Here is a 17,384-nt window from a genome sequence, read left to right as displayed (position 1 = left end):
GCAAAATGCTGTCATGAATGATTTACACACAAATGAAGTGACTGACAGAAGCCAACTTTGGCAACTTTAATTTTGGTTTCTGGAGAAATGTAGGAACACATGAAGAAATACTGACCTCACAACTTAACTCAGTGGGTAAAAAAGGCTAGCCTCTGTTTATAGGGCATTTAGATGTAAGCTGAGCTTTTGACAATGCTGACTGGAACACACTCTTTGAAATTTTGAAGGTAGCACAGAAAAAACACAGGGAACAAAACTTATTTGCAGCTTGTTCAGAAACCATTTTGGTGTTCTAAGCATTAAAGGACATGAAAGGAAGACAGTAGTTGAGAAGTAAGTGTGATCAAGTTGTAGCCTATCCCCATGTTTTTATACCTGAACATTGAGCAAGCAGTAAAAGAAACCAAGGAAAAATTTAGTACGTGAATTAAAGTTCAAGGAGAAGAAATAAAAACTACAGATTGTCGATTTTATTTATTTATTTACACATCAGGTTCCATAGGAGCAAATCTCCAAGGTCATGGAAAATGTCATTACATGAAATTACAACATACAAGTAATAACAGAGGCCAACAATCCTTCTTTCCATGAACAATACGAGACTGGAATAGAAGGGAGAACCGATAGAGGTACTCAAGGTATCCTCCGCCACACACCGTCAGGTGCCTTGCGGAGTATGGATGTAGATGAAGATGTTAGGAACCCAAGAAAAAAAGTCAATCCATATGTTTAAGTAAACGCAATCAACAATACAATAGGAATCTGCTTACTTTTTCATGGAACTCCTCAACAGAATAGAAGGAGTGACCCATGAGGAAACTCCAGTTTTGATTTGAAAGTGCGTGGATCACTGCTAAGATTTTTGAACTTGAGTGGTAACTTCCTGAAAACGGATGCAGCAGTATACTCCACACCTTTCTCCACATGAGTGAAGGAAGTCTGATCCAAATGCAGATTTCATTTCTGCCGAGTATTAACTGAGTGAAAGTTGTTTATTCTTGCGAATAAGCTAATACTGCTAACAAGAAATGATAGTACGGCCAATGTCAAAATACCCTGACTCACGAACAGGGGTCGACAAGAGGTCTGTGAACTTAGACCACTTATTGCCCAAACTGCCTGTTTCTAAGCCAAAAATATGCTATAGAATGGGAAGCGTTACCCCAAAATATAATACCATATGACATAAGCAAACGAAAATAAGCAAAGAACACTAATTTTCGTGTTGAACAATCACTTACTTCAGATACCTTTCGAATAGTAAAAATGGCAGCATTAAGTCTTTGAACAAGATCCTAAACGTGGGCTTTCCACAACAGTTTATTATCTATCTGAACACCTATAAATTTGAATTGTTCAGTTTGAGTAATCATAAGCCCATTCTGTGAAATTAAAACATCAGGTTTTGTTGAATTGTGTGTTAAAAACGCTAAAAACTGAGTTTTATTGTGATTTAGCATTAGTTTATTTCTACAAGCCATGAACTTATGTCATGAACTGCACTACTTGAAACCAAGCCAATGTTGAACACAACATCCTTTACTACCAAGCTAGTGTCATCAGCAAACAGAAATATTTCAGTTTTACCCATAACACTAGAGGGCATATCATTTATATAAATAAGGAACAGGAGTGGATCAACACTGATCCCAGGGGCACCCCCCACCTGACCTGTACCCCAGTCAGACCCTATGTCACAGCCATTCTCAACATTGTGAATAATGTCCTTTTGATGTCTGTTGCTCATGCAAGAGGTGAACCAATTGTGAGCTACTCCCTGTATTCCATAATGGTCCAACTTCTGGAGCAATATTTTGTGAACAACAGAATAAAATGCCTTCGTTAAATCAAAAAATATGCCCAGCATTCAAAACCTTTTGTTTAACCCATCCAGTGCCTCAAAGAGAAAGGAGAATATAGCATTTTCAATTGTTAAACAACTTCTAAAGCTGAACTGTACATTTGATAGCAAATTGTGCAATATAAAATGATCAATTATCCTTACATACACAGCCTGTTTAATAACCTTAGCAAACACTAATGGCATATAAATAGATCTAATATTGTCTACATTATACCTTTCACCCTTTTTACAAAGAGGCTTTACTATTGAGTATTTTAATCGTTCAGGAAACTGACCATTCCTAAAGGAAAAATTACAAATATGGCTAAATACAGGGCTAACATTTGCAGCACAGTACTTTAATATTCTGTTAGGCACTCCACCATGTCGATGAGAGTCCTTAGTCTTCAGTGATTTAATTATTGACTCAATCTCTCCCTTGTCTGTATCACAGAGGAGATTTTCAGACATTAATCTCAGAAAGGCATTCGCCAAGGAAGTTACGTGATTCCCCGTAGAAACAAAATTTTTATGTAATTCACCTGCAGTGCTTCCAAAATTATTGTTAAATGCTGTACATATATCTGATTTGTCAATAAGAGAAATATTTTTACTATAATCTGACTTTGTATCATCGACCTTGTGCTGCTGACCACACACTTCCTTCTCAACTGACAATTTTATCTGTGAATCAGCTATTCTATTTGCATACCATATACTCTGTCTTCCTAATAACATTTCTAAGCACCTTAAAATATTGTTTGTAATGGGCTACTGTAGCTTGACTGTGAATACTTCTAACATTTTGATATAATTCCTTATCCCACTAGTCAACCACCCAGGCTGCCTATGACTGCTAGTACCCTGTTCAGAACGTTTTAATGGGAAGCACCTCTCAAAGAGCATGAGAAATGTGTTAAGAACAGCATTATATTTATCATCTATGTTATCGACACCATAAACATCCTGCCATTTGTTCCTTGATAAGGTTTAAAAAACTCTCTACTGCTATTGGATTAACTTTCCTACATAGTTTGTAATTATATGTGACATTCGTTTGAGTACAAAAGCATTTTAGTGTTAAAATTTGTGCATCATGGTCTGAAAGGCCATTCACACTTTTGTTAACAGAATGCCCATCTAGTAATGAAGAATGAATAAAAATATTGTCTATGGCTGTGCTACTGTTTCCCTGAAGCCTAGCTGGAAAAAAGGCAGTCTGCATAATATCATATGAATTGAGGAGATCTACCAACATCCTTTTACTTGCACCATCATATACAAAATTTATATTGAAGTCACCACACATAACTAATTTCTGGTACTTCCAGCGAAGTGAATCAAGAACCCTCTCTGGCATGAGCAGAAATGCTCTCAAATCAGAGTTAGGGGACCTATAAACAACAACAATTAGAAGTTTAATTTCACTCAATTCAACTGCCCCTGCGCAACATTCAAATATCTGGTCAGATCAGATTCCTTTACTTGGAAATATGCCCTCTGAAGGTGAGCCCTTAGTTAGTGGGACTTCCGTTAAGTAGGTATACCTTTCAGCTGACTTCAGTCTAAAAAAAGGTGCAGCTCTCACACCAACTACTACAGGAATTTTTCCACAAGTGATCCCACTGCCATCGACTACACTGTCACATTGGATAACACTGTAATCCTATCAAAGACAGAAAATGACTTGAAAGTAAAATTGAACGGAACTGACACAGTCTTGAAAGGAGCTTATACAATGAGTATCTACAAAATCGAAAGAAGGGTAATGAAATGAAGTCAAATTAAATAATGAGATGCACACAGAATTAGAGATATACACTCATTAATTGCAGAAGATGAGTTTTGATGTTTGTATAGGAAACTTGTATAGGAAACTGACTGATGATGAGCAAAATAGGAAGGCTATAAAATACAGACCTGCAATAGCATGAAAATACAGTTCCAAAAAAGTTACTTTTGTTAAGAGTGAATAAGCACTTATCTGTTAGGCAGTCTTTTCTGAAGTGTAGCCTTCTACAGATGTGAATCATGGAAGATAAGTAATAAAATGGATGATAATAGTGATCGATGATGAGAGATGAGAAGCACTTGAAATATGCTACTACAGAAGAAAGGTGAAGATTGCAATTTTAGATCAGATTACTAGTGATGACTGAATTAAATTTGGCACAACCTGACTACAAGAAGAAGTCAGTTGACAGGATTCATCAAAAGCAATGCGAAATTGTCAATTTGATAATGGCATAAGTGTGGGTGAGGGGCAAAATTTGTCAAGGGAGAAGACAACTTCACTAGAGTAATCCAATTAAAATGAATGTTAGTAGCGAATTATTGTTTACATCATGCACTACTGGACAGCTGAAAGCTATGCTCCCCAAGAGAAGTGAATAAACAACCTTTGTCTGTCAATATGTGTTACAGCCTTTTGAGGAATTGTATCTTGTGCACCTGTTTCATTGATAATGTTCTAAGTAACTACAAGTCTCTGCAGTTCATAAGAGATATGTAGCTGTACTTACTGGAAAGAGAGCCCACTGACCACAATGCAATCCATTTAGTACCACCACAACAAATGTGCTATCCATTCTACAAAGGTAATTACAGATATACTTAACAGAAAACTTTGAAATTGTTAGAGTGATCATTTGTGAAATATAAAATGGCCTACATCTTGCCAACCTTAACGCTTCTGGTCTTTTATCTGTGATGAAATTAAATTAAGAAGCCCACAAGGAAAACCAAAAATCCTGAAGACATGATGTGCTATACAACAAAGGCCATTGCTGCCATAAGGTCCCTTGAAATTCAGCATACAATGCTGTCAGTCCAGCAGTCTGAGCACTTGTTAAACAACTGTATTAATGAAAATATGAAATGTGCCAGAGTTACATGTTTGCTTACATTTGGTACAGTAGGACAAATATTCTTCTGCTAATGGTGGGGAAATGGTTTGCAGTACTGTTATCTTGTATACATTTGGATTAAGTTAAACACGTGTTGTCCCATTAAAAACCCCTTTGAACACACTTTCTAATGCAAGTGAATAAAACATGTAATTCCATTTCTGAAAGTCAGTGTAATAATTCAGCAGCTATAAACATTAAAAATTACTTAAGTCAGAAAATTCGCCACATTCTCTGCTATATCTCAGCTAACACCACAGCTCGCTAAATTTGCCCATTCTGGGTAGACTTGGGTTTGGCTTCTCTTTGTCATCTCACCCTGCATACAAGCAAAGTATAAAGTTGATAACTTCTAGACCACAAATATAACATTACCTCTTAGTGCTCAACCAATGGGGTAGCCTAGACTGCCAATATATCCTTTATTTTGTCTGTATTCACTGTTTTTCAGTGTTATGTTGAAAATTAAAATATGCCCATGAATTACATTACATTTATTGATATTGCAGATCATATTTATTCACATTATTAAAAAAGATACCATTCACAGTAGTCCCATTAAATCTAGTTACATAAAGAAAAATGTAACTTGACAAACACTTTAAATTTCTCTTCTGAGACATTACGCAGACAATTCTTAAGAACTTCACTATAGTGTGAAAAGAAGTCACTGGAGTCTAAATTAGACCATGGGAGATAAACTACCTTCAGTGCCACCACACCAGACATTTGACAATGTACACATATCCTGCAAGGAAGTAAAACAGTTTTTCACTAAATTGTGGATTTGTATCCCTTCAGAAGTCTTATAATATCAGCATTAACAAAGTTCATTATCCCATGGCTGAAACAAGAACCCAGAGAAATGAACACAGACTTAGTAAATGGATCTGTGGCCAAAGTAGTGGTTAGTCTAATCTGAAGATGCAATCCAGAGTGTTCCAGTGTTTACTTCTCCCCTGTCTGAAGTACCAGGTGATCAAAAAGTCAGTATAAATTTGAAAACTTAATAAACCACAGAATAATGTAGATTGAGAGGTAAAAATTGACACACATGCATGGAATGACATGGGGTTTTATTAGAACCAAGAAAAAAAAAAAAGGTATTACTAGATGCGTGAAAGATCTCTTGCGCGCGTCGTTTGGTGGTGATTGTGTGCTCAGCTGCCACTTTCGTCATGCTTGGCCTCCCAGGTCACCAGACCTCAGTCCATGCAATTATTGCCTTTGGGGTTACCTGAAGTCTCAAGTGCATCGTGATTGACTGACATCTCTAGGGATGCTGAAAGACAACATCCGATGCCAATGCCCCACCATAACTCCGGACATGCTGTTCACAACATTATTCCTAGACCACAGCTATTGTTGAGGAATGATGGTGGACATATTGACCATTTCCTGTAAAGAACATCATCTTTGCTTTGTCTTATTTTGTCATGCTAATTATTGCTATTCTGATCAGATGAAGTGCCATCTGTCGGACTTTTTTTGAACGTTTGTATTTTTTGGTTCTAATAAAACCCTATGTCATTCCAAGCATGTGTGTCAATTTGTACCTCTCTATCTACATTATTCCTTGATTTATTCAGTTCTCAAATTTATACTGAATTTTTGATCACCCGGTATATCATTCATCATACTTCTCAAAATCTTACTGGTGGGATCAACATAAATTCTTCACCCCCTCCCCACAATAATGAAGCAATGTTCACTTTTAACTTGGAAAACAGGTAATCATTTTATCTGCCGACATCATATGTCATAATATTTTTGCTCAACACATCACTGCAAAAAGAACGGTTTGGGGAGTTCATTAATGTGGTGCATCAATTAAACTACATTTTCTGAAGTATGTGCATAGAAATAATAAAATGACCAAATATGGCAGTCTAGGCTACCCCATTGGTTGAGCACTAAGAGGTAATGTTATATTTGTGGTCTAGAAGTTATCAACTTTATACTTTTATGTATTTAACTGTGGCCTTCAATCCCTACAGTCAGAGGATAAATATGTTTATATTGTGGGCACCTCTGAGTATGTTTAGTTGAATTATTGTGTAACTCATTGAAGAACATACATAGCGAGGTGATAAAAGTCATGGGACAGTGATATTCACTTGCAAAGATGGTGGTATTATCACATACACAACACGTAAACTGAAGGTGCTTGGCAGAGTTGTCATGTGTTATCGGGTGATTCATGTGAAGAGGTTTCCATAGTGATTATGACCCCACAATGAGAATTAACAGATTTTGAATGCGGAATGGTAGTTGGAGCTAGATGCTTAGGACATTCCATTTTGGAAATCATTAGGGAATTACATATTCCAAGACATATGGTGTAAAGGGTGTGATGAAAACACCAAATTTCTTACATTATCTCTCACTATGCCCATTGACCTTCACTTAACAAATGAGAGCAGCAACGTTTGTGTACTGTTGGTGCTAGCAGTCAAACAACACTGCATGAAATAACGACATAAATCAATGTGAGATGTACAGCAGACATATCTGTTAGGACAGAGCAGCAAAATTTGGTATTAATGGACCATGGCAGCAGACAACCAACGTGAATGCCTTTGCCAACAGCATGACATTGCCTGCAGTGGCTCCCTGGGCTTGTGAGCAAATTGGTTGGACCCTAGGTGACTAGAAAACTGTAGCCTGGTCACCAGACCACAATTGTTCATGAGTGGTTTGATGAAAATTATGGACAATCTAAGAAAACGACTCGTCCAAGGCATCGGGAGAGGCTTAAAAAGCCAAAGCTTATTCCCGTAAAGGGAGGACCATTGGCGATGCCAAAGGGACATCACCACCTGACAGACAGCAATGCAGAGATCATCAGAGGGAATAGAGGTGCTCACGGGCTGAGGTAAGAAGACTGCAGCCTTGGCAGCAGCATCAGCGGCATCGTTTCCTGGCAGAACGACGTGATCAGGGACCCACAGAAACATGACATTGGCTCCACGAAGAGTGAGCAAATGACAGATTTACTCGACCTGCTGCACTAAGGGATGAGCGGTGTACAGTGCACAGAGACTTTGGAGGGTGCTGAGTGAGTCTGAACAGAGGATACAATCGGGAAGGCTGTGTCACCGGATGTACTCCACAGCCTGAGTCAAGGTAAAAAGCTTGGCTGTAAATACTGAGGAGTGGGCTGGAAGCAGATATCAAAAGACACGGGTGCCAATAACGAATGCACACCTGACGCTACGGTCAGTCCATGAGCCATCACTATATACAAAGGTACTATCGCTAAGTTCCATGTGAAGGTCTTGACAGAGGCGACAGAGTGAGGCTAGAATAGTGTCCTTAGGAAGTGAATTAAGGCCAAGGTTAACATGGGCCACTTCACGAACCCAAGGTGGTGAAGGGTTCACACCCACGGGGAAAACTGAAGGTAGCATGAAGTTAAGCCACTGTAGCAAGTGGCAAAAGCAGATGCTAGGAGGTAACAGGGAAGAGGGACAAGCCCCATACTAATGGTCTAAGGAGCCATCAAAGAAGGAGGCATGGGAAGGGTGGCCACGCATGGCAGACAAATGGCATGCATACCTGCTGCTGGTGGTGGTGGTGGTGGTTAGTGTTTGACGTCCCGTCGACAACGAGGTCATTAGAGACGGAGCGCAAGCTCGGGTAAGGGAGGGATTGGGAAGGAAATCGGCCGTGCCCTTTCAAAGGAACCATCCCGGCATTTGCCTGAAACGATTTAGGGAAATCACGGAAAACCTAAATCAGGATGGCCGGAGACGGGATTGAACCGCCGTCCTCCCGAATGCGAGTCCAGTGTGCTAACCACTGCGCCACCTCGCTCGGTCATACCTGCTGAGGAGAAAGTCACAGCAGTAGGATAGTGGTAGTTCAGTATACAGACTATCAACTGGGCTGGTGTAAAATGCATCTGTGGCCAAATGGACGTCATGATGGTGGATAGTGTTGAGATGGCGTAAAAGGGATTGGCGAGCAGATGCATAAACAAAGCACCCATAGTTGTGTTTCGAATGGACAAGTGACCAGTACAAATGTATGGTTTGATCGGCACCGCAGGAAGTACCATTGAGGACACGGAGGACACTGAGGAACTGTGTACAGCAGGCTGCCAGGTAAGAGACATGGGAGGACCAAGAGAGCCGGAGACACCCAGTGGGAGATAGGCCACGATAGGGGTAATGACGATAGCAAAGAGGATGACGCTCAGGATGGTCCTATCGATCATGAGACCCAGGAATTTCGTAGTGTCAACAAACAGAAGGGCAACAGGTCCCAGATGTAGAGATGGTGGGGAAAACCACTTGCACCACCAGAAATTCAAAAACAGACGGTTTCGTGATTAGGAAAGCGAAAGCCACTGTTGTTGTTCCAGGAGTAAAGACAATCAAGACCTTGCTGAACACGCCACTCAGTGAGACAGGTCCATGGAGAACTGCAATAGATGGTAAAATCATAGACAAAAAGGGAGCCGAAGACACCCACTGGGAGATAGGCCACGATAGGGGTAATGACGATAGCAAAGAGGATGACGCTCAGGATGGAACCCTGAGGCACACCATTTTCCTGAATGGTATCTGACAAAGCACAACCCACACGCACCTTGAAAACTTGGTCTTGTAAAAATGCTCAAAGAAAACAGGGTAGGCATCCACGGAAGCCCCATGTGTAAAGAGTACAGAGGATAACAGTTCTCCAGCAGGCCTCGTTAGCCTTCTGTAAATCGAAGAACACTGCCACAGTCTGGGATTTCTGCAGAAAACCATTCATGACATGGGTGGACAAAGTAACGAGATGGTCAACTGCAAAATGCTGCTCTCTAAATCCACACTGTGCATTTGTGAGTAAATGGTGAGTTTGAGCCCCTACACCAGCCGGGCACAAATCATACATTACATCACTTTGCAAACGCAGCTGGTAAGAGAGATGGGGTGCTAGCTGGAAGAAAGGTTTTTGTCCTTACTGGGCCTAGGTATGGGTATGACTGTGGCTCCACGCTACCATCCAGGAAATGTGCCCTCAGCCCAGATGCGGTTGTATGTGTTAAGCACGAAGTGCTTGCCGCAAGAGAGCAGTGCTGCAACATCTGAATGTGGATAGCATCTGGCCTTGGGATGGAGGATCTAGCTCCCTCATAGTGAAGGTGGCATTGTAGCACTCACTATTTGGAGAAGAGAAGGGTACCACCCGAAGCACCTCCACTCGTTTCCTATGGATAAAGGCAGGGTGATAGTGGAAAGAGCTTGAAACTTATGCATAATGGCGGCCCAAGGTGTTGGAGATAGCAACAGGATCCACGATGACATCAGCACCCACTGTCAGGCGGGAAATGGGGAAATGGATCTTGGTTCCGGAGAGCCATCGAAGGTTTGCCCACACTACAGAGGAAGGTGTGGAACTGGTAAAAGAACTAGTCAACGAAATCCAACTAGCTCTTTTGCTATACCAAAGAACTCGACAACACTTCACACGCACGTGTTTATAATGAATGCAGTTTTCCAGCATAGGTCGGAGGTTAAAAACACGGAGAGCACATCTCCATGCTTGAATTGCGTCACGGCATGCCTCAGTACACCAGAAGACTGGGACACGATGTGGTGAAGATGAAGTGCGAGGAATGGAACATTCTGCAGAAGTAAGGATAACGTTTGTGAGGTAGTCCACCTGGTCATTACAACTGAGGAAATCTTGTTCTGCAAAGGTCGCCAGGGAGGAGTAAAGCTGCCAGTCAGCCTTAGTAAGCCGCCATTTAGGTATGCACGTGGATGGGGTAGGAGTCAGCAGACGGAGAGCACACGGGAAGTGGTCTCTCAAGTAGGCGTCAGAAAGAATGGACCACTCAAGATGAGGGGCACTCTAGGCAGTGCACAAGGATAGTTCCAAATGGGAATAGGGGTGCAAGGAGTCGGAAAGAAAAGTGGGTGCACCAGTGTTAAGGCAGAAGAGGTAGAATTGGTTAGGAATGTCAGCCAAGAGGGCTCCTCTCCAGCAGACCTTGGGAGAACCCCAAGGGGGATGATATGCATTAAAGTCACCAGAAAGCAAAAGGGGTTGCTGTGATGTTAGAAGCAGACATAAATCCTCTGTGGGACCACAGGCCATGAATGTTCCACAGGAGGGCAGTCATGAGGAGGAAGAGAATGTCTGCGGAGGGACAGCCAATGGAGAGTCGCTACTACAGGGCTCAGAAGCAGGAGGATCCTGCTCCAAGGGGTGTACACAAGCATTGGAGTGCTTGGGCGGTTGGTTGGTGGAGTCCAATGCCAAAAAACAAATGGTGGTGTGCACCGGCGAGACAAAGGCCAGCCGGGCTAAGCGACCACGTCAATCAGGATCTTCGAGTTGGTGAAGGGGCAGACCGTTTGTCTTTAGCGGACTTCTTTGAGCCCTTCTGCTTAAAGGAAGACTTGGGTGTTAGTTGGCTGGAGGGATGGACGAAGTCTTCCCGCAAGTACTACTCCTGGCCTTCCTGCTGCCAGTTGTGTAGTGGGTAGCTTCGCCTCATGAGGCAAGAGTCTGATAGTTTGTTGCACAGCAGGACTGGGGTCAGTGATGCTGGGCAACTTCACAACCTCAGAGCCGAATTTGAGGTTGCATATCTGTGTATCCATGTCCTTCATGGAGGGAGGGGTAACAAGAACTGAACTATAAGTGGCTGACAGGTGAACACAGAGCTTGTGGCTAGCCAGAAAGCTACTGGGTAAGGCACTTTTTCCTTTACCTGAATCTCTTGAACAGCCTGCTCGTTGAGATACGCAGAACAATCCTGGGAGGAGGCGGCATGGCCACCATTGCAGTTGATACAGCAGGGAGGAAGAGGTAGACATTCGCTCTTGTGTGCATCCCTGCCACAGGTTACACATATGGCTGGGTGTCCAAAAGATGTTCTAGTGTGATTGAACCAATGACACTGATAACAGCGCATCGGATTCAGAATGTATGGCTGGACTGTGATGATTTCAGCTGGCTTTAATCTTGGATGGCAGCACCACTCTATAATAGGTGAGGAAAAGAGTGCGGGTGGGCTCCAAAGAAGAATCGACCTTTTTCATGACATGATGAATGACAATGACGCCCTGATCAGAGAGGTAAGATTGTATTTCAGCCTTGGTCAGACCGTCAAGAAACCCGGTGTAAACTACACCACAGGAGGAAATCAAAGTTCTATGTGCCGTGACACGAACAGGGTAGCCGTGGTGAAATAAGGCAGCAAGAAGTTGTTGTGCTTGAGCATCAGAAGCCGTCTCCAAAAGCAAAGTGCCATTCCGTAAATGAGACCAGGATTACAAAGGGCCAGCAATGGCATCAACACCTTCCTAAATAATAAACAGATTAACTGTGGTGAAGGACTGACCATCTTCAGTATGTGATACAACAAGGAACTGCTGTGCAGTGGGAAGGGTCTTCAAATCAGAACCCTAATAACGTTTTCGTTTTGTTGACGTCGATGAAGAGGATTAGTGACTCATCACGAGGAAATCCCCCATGATTGCAGCATCTCCAATGGCGCGCTCCTACTGGGGGGCTCCTACACAAGGGGGCGCACCCACCTTAGGTGATTGTTCACACCTCAGGTCACACCTCCCGAACACATGACAGAGGGACCAACGGGCAATCTGAGAAGGTTACAGCTCAGTCAGTCACCCCTCCCTGGGCCTGACTTGTATCAGGGGGTACGTGTGAACCCTACCTGTCAACCCGGAGCTGGGAATTACGTGTTACCCAGTCACCTTTTACATGTTAGACATGTGGTCTAGCCTTCAGGAACGCACAGGGAAGAAGAAGAAGAAGAAGAAGAAGAAGAAAAGAGAGAATCCTCAAACACCGAAGCAGAGGAACGGGAGGTGAAAGGAAACAAAGAAAGGAAAAAGGAGCCACAAAGAAAGTTGAGACTGTTTGCAGGTCAGCAACAGAATGCAGAACATTCCCTATAATACCCCAGACATGTTCCCCAAGGGAGAGGAAAAAGAATAGCAAGAGGTTAGACATGTAGCACAGAAGGTAAAAAGGGCTGCCAAAGGCTGGGGCTCCGTGGTAGCCAAGTATGAACCTGCCAAAGAGTGGCTAGGCCCCGGGAGGGGGGAACAGTTTGAGAGCCCCCACCAACAATTTTGTTTATCGAAGATAAAGTTACTGTAATTGCCCTTATCCATAAAAGTAGAAACAATATTACTTCTTAATGAGTGAAAAATCCTATTGCAAGTGACTTAATTATATTTGTATTATTTGGATAGTAAATGTTGAAACAGGACAAAGTCCACGTCCATTTCTGGTTTAATTTTGACTTTCATAACTTTTGGTGATCACATAATTCGTACATAATGGAGTAATTACTATTGAGAAGAAATAAGCTGTTAACTGTTTCTATGAGAATTTGCATATACTATTTATAACTGCTAGCATCACTGTACCACTTGTCTGATTATAGTAGAGTTCATTGCACTTCATTGGGTAAGAAGTAATAGTAGCTTTCCTTTATCACAACTCTATACAGATTATATAAAAGTAATGTATAACATTAGTATGCCTAATTAGGCTGGTGAACATTTTTATTTCATTTAAGCAAACTTGGTTTCTTAAAAAATTTTCCAAATTTCAATCTTTAGCTTTCTGGTTTCTTCTGTAGCACTGAATTCAGGTTCGATAAGACAAACCCATTTGGTAATTCAAGGTCAGTTTTACTTAAATCCTCCCAGAGGGTAGCATTTACTGCATCATAATAACATATTTGGTAATACACATTGTATGTTAATATAATACGCGATGCAGTATAGTGTTGTACGTTTTCAGATGTTCTGCTGTGAAATGTTCATCTGAATTTGATAATAATAATAATAATAATAATAATAATAATGGACAATGTGCCATACCACTCTGCTGTGGTGGATCACGCTCTAACAACGAGGAGGCGAAAATTGAATATTTTGCTCTATGTACAAAGAAACATTCTATCAGATAAAGTTGAACTTGGCGTGAATAAACCATAGTTAACGGATTTTGCACTGTAGAAGCCAAAACCTCCACAATACAAAGTCAACAAACCAGTTAACACTAAAGAGCATAATGCAATAAAGGCTTCTTCCATATCATGCTCATTTGAATCCAGCTGAGCATATATGGGCCCAGGTGAGAGGTACTCTCACAAATACAGAGACTCACTGACAAGGTAAGAGCCCAATGAATTTGCTTACAACACATTAATCGAAGATACTGAAATGCATAGTCTTCTTCAAACAATGTGAAACTTCTGATAGGAATATCAAAACTCTAGAAAAAGATAGATTGCTACTAATGTAAAGATAACATTTTAAGTTGCCAACAGGCAAAATTAAAAGAGATTTACATTTAAGCTTTTGGCCTCAGCCTTTATCAGAAAAAGAACTACTTTACAATACATATAAAATTGAATTAAAAGTCAAATAGTACATTGCTCTAACACAACAGTTTAAGGCTCAAAGTTTTAGAGAAGTTCGATATACTGTGCATAAATAAAGTTTTGTATGCTAGTTACAAAATACAATAAGGACCACTGATTTGAGGATATCAAGAAGAAGCTAATTAATAAAGATTGTAGTCAATAATGTGGTGCAGTTTAGTTGTAATCACTGTCATAGACACAGTACAGATATCTTGACAGCCTCACAGGCATGGAATATGCCAGACTGGTGTCTACCACTGATGGTTTAGCTGAAATTATCTTCCGAGCACCCTGAACATTACAAAAATTCCGAATTGTTTCTTGGATTGAGCCCTTTTTTGACAACAATTATTTTGCTTGATGTTCAGATTCACAACTTCAGAGGCATCATATTATTGTCTTCAATTAGTGAATCTCACTTAAGTGTCTAAGGCTTCCATAGTGTCAATCCCAGAGATGTTATTGCAGACATTTTGCCATAATCACTGTCAACTTCTGGTGCCTCCTGTGACTTCAAAACACTTTTATAATATCACATCATCCACTCTCCTTCGGTAACTGAATTTCTACCTATGGCGATCCATTTTAATTTCACTTGAAAAAGCACTCACTTCATTGGTAGACACAGAATTTATCATTTGTACAATTTCAGAGCGATCAGCTGTAAACTACTCGTCATTTAAATTGCTTTCCATCTCTGTTTCTTCAATCATTTTAGACCATAGTTCACTCATAATACTGTTTTGGTGCTCACATTTTTCCAGTCTGCTTATGATGACCAGTTTTTTTGTGGCTTGTCAACATCACGTTTGTTTTGCGGCTTTAGGTGCACTTTTGCTCTGTTTGGAAATTTTTCACTGTACATACAAACATTTTACTGTGATGTAGTCTAACTGACAGTCATACAAGTAGCTGAATATTAACACAGCACAATGACTTCATTAAATAATTAAAATACCACAGCACTGGTGCAAACATAAGTACTGTAAACTTAGGTTTAGTGAATGAAGAATCACTGATACTGACAAAGCCAGTAATGCAACTGGCTTATCTTGGCAAGACTATAATCACACAGTTAGGCAAACAATTGTTGCTGAAAAGGTGTCACGCCATGGCAAAATACCTTACGCATGTTGGACTATTGGGTCTGCTGGATTATAGAGTGCTGAATTATCATGATCTTACTGTAACTTATATCAACCTGTGACAGTGAAAATATGATTACATATATTGTTACAGCTCTGCTGAAATTCTACTCATAACAGTCAGCAAATAACTGACAATAACTGAAGTGGAATAATACAGTACTGCAAAACTTCTAAGGGGTATAAACGATGCTAATTTCACTGTAATGCATTCTTTGTATTCCACAGTTACCAAATGACATATTTTTATTTCATATGCAATCCATCTGTAAAATGTGAATACTTACAAAAGTCTCAATTTCTTCTGCTCCTAAATTTAGTACTGAATCCTCCTTAATATGATCAGTGGACCCCGAGGCTATAAATGGGTCTTCCAGATACTGACAAAAGAAAACAAAACCTCTCATTATGTATATACAACATAGCTCTCAATATTTCATTATGAAGATCTTCATACTGTTCAGTGACTCATCTCTTATTCAAAGAGTAATTTAATAAAGCTAATTTTCTGATCAGATATTTTAGTATCATACGCTGTTGAGCAAACTCATCAAACTGTCTGTTTTGTAGTGTGTTGATCCATATCTGAAACACACTACAGCAGCATTTCTGGATAGCAGAGATTTGACAATTTCTTGGTAGGTTTCTGCAGGTATATGGCACTAGATTTGCTAGAATTTAGCTCATGCAAATCCCTTGAATTACTGGCTGTTGGTTTGTGGGTTCAGATTGGCATGTGTTCCACAGATGCACATCAGTTGGATTTGATGGGCAAGTCATGAATGTGCATTCACTGTAATACTCTTCAAATCACTGCGGCATGATTCTGGCCTGGTGAAATCGACAATTACCCAGCCGGAAATATGTGATTACCATTAGGAAAAACAAAGCATCAAGGGAACCATGCTCACACAATTCACAGTAATCATAATGTATTTGGTTACTACTAGAGGTTCAATGGTACCCAAGGCAAATGTTTCCTTTAGTATAATCATACCCCAACAGCCCTGCGTACACAGCACTGCGCATTCACTCTCATGGTGGGCAGTAGCTATAATGTTTGCCTTATCCGTGTATATCCAAATGATGCTGTGCTGTACTGGTCAAAGGTTAGGAGGAGTTAGATTAGGAAACGATATACTTAAAGTAGTAGATGAGTTTTGCTATTTTGGTAGCAAAATAACTGAGAATGGCAAGAAAAGCGTTTCTCAAGAAGAAATATTTGTTAACATTGAACACACACTGAAGTGTTAGAAAGTCTTTTCTGAAGGTATTTATCTGGAGCATAGCTATGTATGGAAGTGAAAGAGGGATGATAAACTGTTTAGACAAGAAGAGAATATGAGCTTTTGAAATGTGGTACAACAGAAGAATGAAGATCAGATTAGTAGATCACAGAACTAATGAAGATGTACTGACTCGTATTGGGGAGAAAAGAAATTTAAGGGACAACTTGACTAAAAAAGGGATTGGTTGATAGGATGCATTCTGAGACATCAAGGGATTACCAATTTAGTACTGGAAGGAAGTGTAGGCAGGGGATGGAGGGGAGGAGGTGGGCTAAAAATTGTAAAGGGAGACCCAGAGATAAATACAGTAAAAAGGATTCAGGATTCAGATGGATGTAGGTTGCATCAGTTGTCTTATAATGAACAGGGTTACACAGGATAGAGTAGCTTGGAGAGCTGGGTTCAAAGCAGTCTTTTGACATACCACCACCACCACCACCACCACCACCACCACCACCACCATGGATAACATGTAACACACAAGGGTAATGAGAGTCATGGTAACTACAAAAATACTAAAAATTACTGATATTGTAGGTTAGAATGGCTCTTCATCTATGATTTTTTAACTATATGCAGCCATTACATTCCATGATTGTCTTGCTGTACCTCAACCATAAAGCAACACTGATTTGAAAACTTACACTATGTTCAGAGAGACTCACATTCAATTTCAGTCCTGGATCTTCCTTTGTGTTGTAAAATGGAGCCTCAATTTTTAATGGATCTTGAAGTAACTGGAAAAGGAGAATAATTACCCATTTAAAGCTTGCACATAAAACTCTGTAACAA

General features: G+C 40.5%; 1 protein-coding gene across 2 annotated transcripts in view; it reads right to left on the bottom strand.

The window, feature by feature from the left end:
• The window catches only part of LOC126426969 (uncharacterized), a 101,732-nt gene that overhangs the window by 61,598 nt on the left and 22,750 nt on the right, over window positions 1-17,384 (bottom strand). The window contains exons 4-5 of one of the 2 annotated variants that reach the window (XM_050089116.1): window positions 17,258-17,329; window positions 15,591-15,683 (exon numbers count right to left, since the gene is read on the bottom strand). In XM_050089116.1, the coding sequence (XP_049945073.1) occupies window positions 15,591-15,683; window positions 17,258-17,329 (165 nt within the window). The remainder of the gene's footprint in view (window positions 1-15,590; window positions 15,684-17,257; window positions 17,330-17,384) is intronic. The other variant, XM_050089117.1, reaches the window with a different exon arrangement.

Source organism: Schistocerca serialis, chromosome 11 (genome assembly GCF_023864345.2).
Source record: "Schistocerca serialis cubense isolate TAMUIC-IGC-003099 chromosome 11, iqSchSeri2.2, whole genome shotgun sequence".
Classification (NCBI taxonomy): Eukaryota; Metazoa; Arthropoda; class Insecta; order Orthoptera; family Acrididae; genus Schistocerca; species Schistocerca serialis.
Note: the sequence above shows the minus strand (reverse complement) of the source record. Positions and strands in the feature narration are given on the sequence as shown.